Raw genomic sequence first — 12450 nt, 5'->3', positions numbered from 1 at the left:
TGAGTAAATGCAAGACTGAATGAATGATTGAGTCCGCTGCTGCACATTAGGATTTCCCTTGAAGAGGTATTAGTACTATTAGGTACTTTCCAACAACTTTCATTCTTTTAAAAATGTTACAAATTTGTCATTTTCACAAAGCTGTATTTGGAATAATTGTATAATATTGCAAAACAAAAGTCTTAAATGTCTGATCCTGAACACCTAGGACAAAGGGGAAAATGACAAAGAAACAATGTATTTATAAACAAAGTTTGGAGTCATTATATTTTATAGTTGTAGGCAACCTGGATCCAGGTCTTTTTTCAGCATTCTAATACAGTGCAGTAAAGCATACTGGCTACTCTGCGCATAAAGTATAAATATGCGGGGTGAGCTTTAAAAAAAAAAAATGGAAAAAGTAACAAAACATAACACGCACACCCTTCATAATGATTAACAAAAACTGTATTAAAGTAGAAAAGTTAATATATTTTTTTATTTAATACAATCTTGTTTTGAGTGTTTTTGTGGAATCCACTGGAATTACACTATTCTCATATTATACATGTATTTTCCAAAGGAAAGTCACAGATACTCACAGCCCCATTTAATGTACTTCATGTATGAACTCTCCTTTCACAATTACGGTGCTACCGATTCATGTTCGGCAGTGTTTTATGAGATTGGTGATTGTTTCCTCCATTTTCCTCCACCAGTTTTCCATCTTTAAAGATCCTTCACGTCCACTGGCCTGTGCTTCTGCACTGCTTTCTTTAATTATTGATGTGGTTGAAGTCTGGAGATTAATGGCCATTGCAAAACAGTAATTTTGTGGTCAGTTCATCATTTCATGGCTGATTTTGAGGTATGCTTGTGGATCATTGTCTTGCTGAAAAATCCATTTGCGGCCAAGTATGAGCTTCCTGGCAGAAGGAAACAGGTTTTTTGCCAAAACATATTGGTACTAGCTGGAGTTCATGATTCCATGGACCTAAACAAGAGCCCCGGAACGAGTGAATGTGAAGAAACCCCATAACATCAAAGATCCACCACCGTACCTTACCGTAGGTGTAAGGGCCATTTAAACATTCAGTAAGTGCCCCTCTTCCAACAACAAGCCCACTGCTGATGTGTGCGGCCAAAAAGCTCAGTGCTGGTCTCATCTGACCATAACACACAGTTGCAATCCAAGTTCCAATGCCATTTAGCAAACTCCAGATGCTTATTTTTGTCTGGAAATATTTCCAAAAAGCCTTACTGGCATAGATCAGAAACCGTGTGTACCCAAAATAAGACTAAGATGTATAGATCTTCAGCTATGGCTTTGTGGATTTTACAATGCCTCCAAAACCATTGGCTTCACTGTGCATGGGGGAAAGATGTACTTGTGTCCTCTCTCAGACAGGTTTATGACCGTTTCAGTAGTTTTAAACTTCTTAACTATTGCCATACTGGTAGAACGTTCAGTTTTGTATCAATATGACCTGAACCTCTTTCTAAGATCTGCAGTTAAGGAGAGGAATCAATGGAGTTAAGCCTTCTGAATAGACAGAGACCTATGAACCAGCTACCCAGTCGTGTCAATTGAGTGACCCTCAGTACTTCTCTAGTTGGCCCATCCCAATCAGAAACATGCAACATTAGAGTAATGGAATTACAATAGCAATTATTGCCTGGCACGACTGCATCAGCAAACAGTGGCAAATAGAATGTGCAAGGGTGCACATTATTTCCCAATTGCGCAGCCCAATATGATAAGTGGCCCTTATTCCAGCTGCTTCCTGTCTTCCCCCCGGGTTCAGCCTATGCCTATAATGCCAACACAGTGCCGGTGAACCTACTGTAGGCAACGTGAGAGAAAAAGGTGTTGAGTCACTTAACAAAACGCCCCTCACTAACACAGGGGAGACAGACCTGGTGATTTAATGTGAGCCAAAGGCCCAACAGAGTGGTTATCTTACCCCCAGTCCCCTAGCTGCCCCTGCCAACCTGATAAAGGCAACTGCTGTCTGCCACTCAGTGACTGGCCCTGAGGATACTGATGATGGTGATGTCATATTTTGAACCTGTCACTTCTGGAGGACTGGAGTATACTGGTGGCAGTGATGTCATAATTCAGACAGGGTGAACGCACGTTGTAGACTTGTCTAACCCCATTATAAGGGCTGGGCAATACGCTTCATTGTGGTTTAAATAATCTTACAGTAAAGTCTGAAGAAGTGGAATTTTCAAAGTACATTGTTAAATACTTGTACAGTGTTCGTTGACCATAACATGCATTTCTCATTTGGAGATTGCTGCTCAAAGACGGTTGCACCCCTCATAGTTTCAGGATGTTGAGATGAGAGCTGTAACCCGAGGAGAGGGAACGGACTGTACCATTGACTCATCCCCAGGGGTTGCAACTGCAGAGGCCGTCTCACAGATTAATATATTACAGACCAGCTTCCCACTTAACCACTTTACATAAAAGTGTCTGGCTCCTCTGATGGATGAGTCCATAAAGCCCGGTCTTGGCATGATAGGCACCACCACAGCCATGCTGGCAGTCTGGCCGGGGATGTGAAAGGACCAAACCACTAGTGTCGACCTCTTCATCTGCTGGGAATCTCCGAGTGGTATGTCAGGCATGTAGGTTCTTCACGGCCAGACTACTGAAACTTCTTCCTCCCTGGCCCCCCTAGCCAAGTCAGCTAGCTAAAGGCGCAGCTCTGTTACAGCTCCAAAATATGGTCAGGCCCTATGCACCAGTTAGAACCCCTTTTTCTGCATCATCTGGGTGCCTTACCCCTCCCCCCTGCGTGACTGCACTTCCCGGTCATGTCTTCTGGCCCCTCAGTGGTAAGATGAGCTTCCCGCTGTGGTTGGGACAACAGAAACCCTACCCATTCTCCAACACTGACTAAAGATTCATCTCTTTGAACTGCAATATGGCTCCCCTGACTATCTTTATCTATCCTCTTTCTTTTTGGAGTTCCTTTCGGGATAATAGTCTTATAGGTATAGCTCTGTAAATGTTAGTTGTACAGTGATATATACATTTGTTTTACATTATTAATTGTTTGTTTGTTTGGTGAAGTTTGCACTTATTGATTATAGTGCCTTTTGTGACATTGCAGTTTTCCTGAGACAAACAGGTGTTCTCAACCTCTAAAGGTCACTCTGCAGTCTGCTAAAGTAATTGTAAGGTAATTAATTGTAATGTAACCAGATACTGACACTAATTATGTGATAGCAGGACAGGGTTCGAAGTCAAAGGCATCTGGCGTGGCATTCACACTTTCAGCCTTAAAGAGGACGAGAAAAACTTAAGTCATGTGACTCATTTGCTTTTTAACTTAGATAAGATATGCCTCGCCATTCAAATATGAAATGTATTCATATTTGCTAGAAAAAGAAACTAAAAGTTCTGTTTATTTGCAGATACTAGCACTCGGGTACAGCCATCTTGGAGAAAGCTAGGTTTTGATGTCACCAGGTTGATTTGTTTCAGCTGCCCCAGCTATTCCAATTACTAAACTGCTGACTTGTGCTGACTTTCAATGAGCTCATCTATGAATCATGAGGATAAGATCAAAATAGAGAACCCAAGGAGCATCCTTTTGTTTTGCCCTAGGATTCTGAAATGAGTCTTCACAAACTGCCTTAGTGGTGACTGTCCAGAGGCGGACACCTCACCACAATCTTTTATTTCGTCAGTTATATACCTATTTTTATGCAACTGTTTGCAAAAAAGCACAATATGCACAATGTGCACATGGGACTTATTTCTTCATGGCATGTATAGCTATTACAGACCTAATGTGGCTTAAGAGGGTAAATAATCTCTCTAAACATGAAAATCTCCAAATTAAGAAAAAGAATAGCTTGTTAAAATGTTGGAATTGCAGTTGTACTTGAAACAAAAGCCAGCATACACAGGGGGCCCCCAAGGAGTGCACATTGCACTTACTGATTGATTACTTTACTGGATGATTGAGTAAATGGATTGATTGATTAGTTGCTTACTTGCTTAACTGATTGGTTGGTTGATTGATTGCTTAATTGATTGCCTGATTAGTTGGCTGATTGATTAATTCATTGATTGACATCTTAGGGACAGATTTTGTCTTTTCATTGTATCCGTGTAGCTGCCCTGTTCTGCAGTGCCCTGTGTGTTATTGTGGCTGGTCAGGGCTGTGCCCTGGCTTGTGTTGCAGAGTCAGACTAAGAAATACAGTTTGACGTGGGACAGAGACCCCCTTCCTCCAGAACTTCCCTGCCTTAATTTCTCTGCTAATTGGACCAGAGCCCTGCGAGAGTGAGCAAGTGGTGGGTTTTTCCGCTTGTTTTGTGCAATTCTGGAATGATATTTGGGAAGAGTTGAAAGCTAAGAGGGGTTTACTGCATGCAGTTTAAAATTATAATAATCACCATCCGCACAAGAAAATTCCTGTGTCTGGGACACTAATGAAACCAGTATTTCACTGGCGGGACCCTACCTACAGTGAAGCCTTTTCTGCTTTCTCTCTCATCTGCCAAGTGTAATCAGCCCAGCCGTTGAATTGCTTTCATTAGCTCTTTTGTTTTAATAACTTAGCAAAAAAAAAAAACAGATTGGCTGGAGCACCGATTATGTGAAGAAGAAAAAAACCTTCAGCTGCTCTTTCCTCAACTAATTTGACCAATTTATCACAACAATGTTTGCAGTTCAGCTACTCAAGAATTTACATAATTAAAGACAAATTGTCTATTTATGTTATTGCTAATAAGAGGCTAGCAGATCTGGACCTCCCAGTGCAGTTGAGTAAATTTAGCCTGTTTCTACATAAGCTCTTGTTAAAAGACAGACAAATTACAGGGTGGGGGTTTCTCTGGCAACAAAACGCTAATGAATAAAGGACATAAATGGGAGGAAAACTAATTCTAGGGTTGCTCGCACCAACTTCTGATTTAGGTATGTGTGTCAATGTGCATAAATCCTGGAAAAGTGTTCTGCAACACAGTGTTTTCCCAAACTGTCAAGAGCCCTGGCCAGAAATAATGAAACTGGATGAATACTTCGTTCTTTCATTCAGTGGAAAACGTTAAGCACGGCTGAATAATGCTGGTTTATGCTCCTACCATAAAACACATTAATTAAACTATATTTTATCCAGTAAACGCCTCTAGTTTTCTGAGTGGACGCGCACGATTGCGGCCCAGAGAGACCCCTGTGTTGCCCAATCGCAGAAAGGCTCAATGCTAAAGTGAAATAAAAAGGTTGTTTACCCCTGAATGTAACTGAATCTGCTAAGCCATCATAAGAGAAAGTGATATTCAACCAAAATAAAATGTAAATACGTTTTAATTCCAGCAATGTACAGTATTATGACTATGGTCATGGCTTTTTCTTGACCTTGTTTTCCAGAGATGCATTCTGCTGAATATCCACCAAGTGTCTCTATAGCCACTCCGTTTGGACAAACAGTTATTAATTAAATTCTAACACAAAATTACCCAGAATATAAATAACAATATTGACAATTATTCTTTTAACAGCCTTACACATAGGCAGTGAAATTTTAACTTTGACTAACCAAAGTTAGCATGTGACGGGCAACCAGCTTTCAAAGCAGAAATGAAATGAAAGGATCAAACAGAAAAGAGAATATTACTATATAATCATTATTATTTAGTAGTATTAAACACAAGAATGGCATAATCATGAAGGCCTCTTGTGCTCAAACACATGCAGATTCTTGAGTCTTCTCTTAAATGTACCACAAGGACAACCTTATGCTAACGATTTGACGCAAGTTCTTGCTAAATTGAAGAATCTTGTTAAATTAACGAAGTTGCTGAAACGTAGACTAAAAGAAATAACTTAACAGACTGTAGTGCTGTAGTGATGTTTTTTCCTCACAAGTTTGTTTCTCATTTTATCCAGGGTTTCTTTTTTTCGACACAGTAAAGGTTTTCACAGACAACAGACTTTATAGTCCTTCTGTTTAGATGGTCGGGGGGGGGGGGGGGGGGTCTTACTTGTACAGGCTGTCAGGTTCCAAGCACTTGAACACCAGGGAGTAGAGGACGGAGTGGGCGTGGTCCCCGTGACGTCTTCCTGCCGCGATGCATGAAGAGCCCAGCCCCGAAAGAAGGTCATCAGAGAAGCTCAGCACCTCCCCTGAGCAAAGACAGATGTGCGCACCCACGCATGTGCAAGCATACACAAACAGATGGTAAAGATAACATAGACTCAGATTAGATCAGTGTAAAGAGTCCGAAAAAAATGATAATAATGCGCAGGCACACACTCACACACACTATTTCCCATGTATCTGTAAGGCCTACCATGCTCTCTGCCTCTCATTCTGCCTTCTATATTGTATGAAGGGTTCCTTCTCTTTTTCAGGAAGCATGGAGATCTCCATGCAAATATCAACTTACTCTGTCTCCTGAAAAACAACAAGCACCTGACCAATAGATATGAAAGCCAGCTGTGTCCAATAGCCTGGCTCTATATTCTGACAGGCCTTTCCTTAACGTAGAAATATAGACTATGCCGATGGTAACATCTGAGGGTTATCCGTTATATTGGTGAGCGGGCTTCACTTCAAACGTCGTTTTGTGGCTGTGTTTTAAAACTGCTCTGTTCTGATCACGGATCCAGCCGCGCATTCACTGCAAGAACCCCACAAGTTCAATCAGCTATACTGTATGTCTCAGTGGCAGTGGGAGACCTTTCCAGAAGCACTGTGCTTGCTTCTGACCAGAAGGTCCCATATCATTCCTGGCATGCTGTACATTATAAACCTGGAACAGAACCATCATTTTTTCACAGTGAAAAGAAATGTAGCACTACTATTGTATGTTTCATAGTGTGGTGGGGGAGTTCAGCAAGATCTTTTATGTCTAAAATTGGAAAAACACACACAGACATGCACTCAAATACTGAGATGTGTTGCATATATATATATACACACACATAAATATATGTACACACACACACACACACAGCTGAAAGAAAATCTAGCTTTGTTCTGGGGTGTAAAGGCATGCCTGGTACCAGCTTACCCACACACTAATGTACAGAATAAATACTTCACTGTGTACTTTGTGTTTCACTGGGGAACTGGTGGGAGAACTTGTATAAGGACACAGATTAACAGTGAGAAGGAAAGGTTTGCTGTTTCCTAGAAAGCAATCTGTGTGTAAGACACACAATCCTGCTCCCACGTTACCACAAACCATGGCTCAAAACAACAGCAAATTTAGAACAAACAAAATAGCGCAGGTGAAAAAGGAAAGAGATTTCTAAACATTTTAGAGTGTTTTAGCTCTGAGACTGCATGATTGAGAGAGGTTTAAAGGGGGGGGGGGGCATGCAACTATGTGAGTATGTGTGTATGTGTGTGCAAAATATGGCAAATGCGTGGGTTTGGGACTGAAAGCACACAATCTATGCTGCTCTGTAAAAAGTAACAACGCTTCTGTCATATAAATTCCATAGGTTCTGAGGGAGAGCATTCCTAAACTGGGGGTTTGTGGCACTGATGGGGTGCTTGGTCTGTTGTTTCTGCCGTTGACACATATATCAATTCAATTCAATTCAATTCAATTCAAATAACTTGATTTTTCTGTTAGGAACTTCATTTGTGAAATAATAGGAACATATTTTAGCAAAGGGGAAAAATCTATCACAGCAAAGCCTCTAGAAGCCATCAGTAAAATGGCTGTCTTTTTGCTGTTTAATCTTCTGGTTTTTTATATTTTGAATGAGGATAAAAGTGAGGAGTGAGCTCACACAGATTTTGTGTTGTCAGCATAACAATGTAATTAGAGGAAGTGACACTGGATGATTTATGAAGGCGAGGCATATTTATGGACCAAACACTGATTTCTGGGGAATGCCTTTCACAAGAACAGAATGTTTTTACCATCTCCTCCAAAACAAAATGTATGCTCAGTTATTGCAAATACAAACATATTTTACACCTTTCTCTTCTGATGCACATGTACTCTTGGAATGTCTTGATTGATATAAGAAGTCTCAGTAATGAGATGTTTAATAGAATTAATCTTTTTTTTTTGTTTGAATCTGAGTGTTAGTCAGTATTGTAGGTAGCTGTAAATACCTGTGTTCTCGCAGTGGATTTTCACCCAGTGAATGGTGGAAATGAACCATATCCCCACAGCTGAAAATAATAATTTCACTTGTATAACAGTGTTACTGGCATTTGAGCAAGCTACTTTAAGGTGGCCCAGGAGCACAGTTAGAACACAACACACTGCAGGTGACAGCTGAACTCTGACTGTCTGCTCTACAGTTCCTCTCCTTTACAGGACATCATTAAAAAATAGTGTTTGACTCATGGCAATAACATAACATGTTAACTCTTTGCCAAATACTGAAACCCACAATTAAGTAAACACGAGGGTACAAATCTACAAAATTTTCAAGGGAGTATTTTTATTTCCTGTTTATTTTTATGAGTCACTGACAGAATCCTTGTGAAATAATGTCAGAAATGTTATATCTGCTCTATAAATATTTCCTTAAGCAACCACTGATACGTCTATGTCCTACACTCAAATCATCTTCTGGCATACGCTTCCACATACATATAGCTCTGTAGGACACACACAACCCAAGATGGCACCCGCTTCTCTCTCTCTTTCTGTATCTATTCTCTCTTTTCTGCCTGTGGTTAGTTTTTTTTTCTCTCTGTGTGTTGCTTGTCTATTATTTTATTTTGAAGTACAGTAAATTCTGTGTTTAAACAATGTCCCAATAAAAGGGGGGTTTAAATCTCTCTCTCTCTCTCTCTCTCCCTCTCTCTCTCTCTCTCTCTCTCTCTTTCTAGGACTCCACATTTAAACCAAATGCTACTGTTTCAGCAGTGTTCATATTTCCTATTATCCTGTTTCTCTTCAGAAAAAAAATGGTTCTGCAGTTTTGCAGTCTGTACATTGTGTCTATGAACTTTGACCTTGAGAGCAGTAAAACTAACTGGACCACTCACTCACAGTGACTCCCCCTCGTTAATTATTTTTTCACCTCCCAAAGGAGGCCAGGGGTGTGTTCAAAAGCCACAGCTGTTGTCAATGTCTTCACCAACAAGCAGTTAGTTTGGAAGTAATATGATGGTAATTCATGGGCACGTCAACATGGTAAAGGCATGTCAGCCATTTTGTTGATGTTTTCCATATATTTTAAACTTCATAAAATCTGGAAGGCATATATGGTGTTACAGAAGTATCTCTGTGGCTACATACGGTTTTTCATGAGCACATTTCCCATCTTATATTTTTAGGCTATAATTGTGGACTATTTTTATTGGAAATGTTAACTGTAGTAGGCAGTGTAGTTGCAGTAAATACTGTAGCTCTTTGGTAACTCCTAAGATTATTACGTTTGTCATCTGCACAATATTATTCACCTTCTTTACTTCTTGAAACAGAATATTGATAAATATACTCTCCACCATTCTGGATGCATTTTAGAACACTGACACCTGTACCATTCAGACCCTTTTTTAAACTTCTTCCTGAAAAACGAAAAGGAGCCCCTCCCTATCTCCCACAGTGTTGAGTTTCATACCCAGCATTGTACTGTAACTATTTAAGTACTTTAACAGTATTTAAACAGAGCCCCCCACCCTCCCTTTCCCAGTGTGCTCCTGCAAGTCTAGTGCAAGCATCTCCTGACACGGCCTCCTGTTACCCTGAAACTGCAAACACAAAGACGGAGAAAAGGATTCTGAAACTATAATTACTGTATATGTTTTCCTTCCCCCTTGGTCAGTCGGTCATTGCTATAGAAATGTAAGTTGCTGAGTCTGTGTCAGAGAAAGGGCTTTTGAAGTGTTCTGGCTGTCTGGTGTCTGTCATATTTCCCAGACAGGGCCCATTGTAAGCCTGTGCCAGGATCACTCATCCCAGCTTACGAGTCAAGCATCTCTTTTTAAAACCATGCTGCTTAATGTAAGGGAATCTCCTCCATTCAGTCATTCAAAAAAAAAAAGACCTGATATTGAAAGCTTTCATTTTAGTTGGCTCTGAACATTCTCCTTTTATTCAGCCATGAAAATGAGTTGTCAGATGAACTTTGCAGACCAACAGCCAGGAATCAGGGCAAAACGCTGAACAGATTTTATCCAAGGCTGTGCTTTGGTAACCGACTGTTACATTTGGTAACCCATGTGGATTTTATGCATTTGGATTCATAGGGTTCAGCTGTATCATGACAGCAGTGTTTTCAAGAGGAAACCCGGACTTACATTCTATGTCACTTTAAAACAATAAAAAACACAGTTTTCACAGTTACCTTTCCCAATGATGGGGATCATCTATTAATGAAGAAAATGACACATTCCCTGTAGGATCCAGGACTCTCTCCTGTATTACTTAACCTTCCTGACCACCCTCACCCCAGCCCTATAATTTGTTCCACAGTTTTTAAGCCAATGGCGAGATCATGTCCAGTACTTGTGTAACCAGGCGAATGGCATCTTTGTCTGGGATACAGTATGTCCCATTGCCTGTAATCTAGTTAAAGCATAACAAGGGTCTACGTGTACTGCCCTTCACAGAATTTTGGACTATGCTGCAGACCCCTATCTTCCTTGGAACGTCTGTGGACCTTATGGACACACTGTTCCCCTCTCCCGCTTCGGTGCCAGGCCAAATTACTTTAATTCTGTGTAAACTCCCACCATCACGGCATGGGGTGAAAAAACAAAAGTTGAACACAGACTAACTTAGCACCTGGCTGCCCGTGTTTCCATATTTAACTTCTCCTTAGTAAATCACTGTAGTTTGATTGGTACCAGCACTGTATACAGCTAAAATAGCTAAAGCATTACTAGAATTACATAGTACACATTTATACAGCTGGGTATATATACTGAAGTACATCAGGTTAAGTACCTTGTTCAAGAGTACAACAGCAGTATCCTACCTGGGAATTGAATATGCAACCTGGTTTCCTCACCATTATACTACACTGCCACCCATGTACATGTCACTAGTGCACAGCACATACGTGTGGAAGGTATACACTATTGTACTTGTGAAGCTCTGTTCATTTGCTAAAGGTTGCATTCACTTTTGGTGTTTTTTTCCCCTCAGGCCAAAAGCAGACATAGCAACCAGATTAATCAAAAGGCAATGGCACAACAGTACATAAGGAAGGTGACTAGCTTTGTTCATTAACTTGTCAGTAGCTACCTATTGTCGCTGGGATCAAGAACTGACAACTAAAACAAAGTAAACTAGCTTGTTAACTTACAACCACAGCCAAAATAACTCATATCTAAAATGTTTTTTTAGGAAATGCTAATTATGCTTATGCTAATTACTAACACCTCCATCTAGGTCATTTTAGTTATTTTGCATGTTAGTTATTTTGTATGTTCCACATTTCTATTGAAAATGTATGTAAAGTTTTAATTCAAGCAATTCAATAATGTCTTCTGGTTAACATCATAGAATGAATATAGCAATATAGTTTTCTTTATAATTTCCAGTAAGACTAAAGAAGCCATGCATACTGAAAAGCCACAGGCTTACGGTATACATACAAATGTATATACATATAAACAACTGATGTATTTATGGCATAGCCACACTGACTGCTGTTAAGCTTTCCAGCAAGCATCTCTTGCTAATGCCAGCACCAATGCAGTACTGTGTATTCCATTTATGTAATTAAGCTGAACGAGTAATAAGTCAAATATGCTTGATGAATATGAAATGTTCCTCAATCATCTGAACTGTCACTCAACATATAAACAAGTAAAAAAAAGTCAATTCCAGTGAATTTCACGCAGGCAGCTCAGTCAGTTTTGCTTTAGCAGATTTAAAGATTTATTAAGGCTCTAAATTAACAGGCCATAATTAGGCTTTCTGAGCTGCTAACTGTACAGCGGAATCCTGAATTTTAAGGGGGGTAAAAAGAGATGGAGTGTGTGGGGAGGGGGGGGCGAATGGCACTGGGACAGATAGAGTCACATAGTTTGATACAGGTAAGTAAATAGTCAATTTAAGTAAATGATTGAAACAGGGCTAGCCCTGTGTAATTCTTTTGAACTGTGAACACGTTTAACCTGTTATATGTAAAACCTAAAATTTCAGTTCACACAAAATTGATATTCTATACATTTTAGATTTATACAGATTTTTATCCCATACACTTAAAAATATATACTTTTTTTTTTGCATTTCAAGGACTATAAATAATGGACTGCTGAATCATTTGCATAGTCAGCTGTCTATTCCAGTGGAACATCCGAATTATGAGCATGACCTCACTGTACATGGGGCCCTGGGATGGCAGCCACAGAGATTACGAGAATTTATGGCACATCGGTGTTCTCATTCACAGCGTATCACCTTCAATATTTATGGAACATGGCTGTGCTCATTCACGGAGTTCCACCTTAATATCTATGTAATATGGCTGGACTCATTAATAGTGTCCTTTAATATTTATTGGACATGGCTGTG

At 40.0% G+C, this 12450-nt stretch overlaps 1 protein-coding gene across 5 annotated transcripts in view; it reads right to left on the bottom strand.

The window, feature by feature from the left end:
* The window catches only part of LOC135265195 (astrotactin-2-like), a 454017-nt gene that overhangs the window by 30097 nt on the left and 411470 nt on the right, over positions 1 to 12450 (bottom strand). For all 5 annotated transcript variants that reach the window (XM_064354591.1, XM_064354590.1, XM_064354594.1 and 2 more), the window contains one exon: positions 5986 to 6127. In XM_064354591.1, the coding sequence (XP_064210661.1) occupies positions 5986 to 6127 (142 nt within the window). The remainder of the gene's footprint in view (positions 1 to 5985; positions 6128 to 12450) is intronic.

This window comes from Anguilla rostrata, chromosome 10 (assembly GCF_018555375.3).
Source record: "Anguilla rostrata isolate EN2019 chromosome 10, ASM1855537v3, whole genome shotgun sequence".
NCBI lineage: Eukaryota > Metazoa > Chordata > Actinopteri > Anguilliformes > Anguillidae > Anguilla > Anguilla rostrata.
This window is presented reverse-complemented; position numbering and strand designations above follow the sequence as displayed.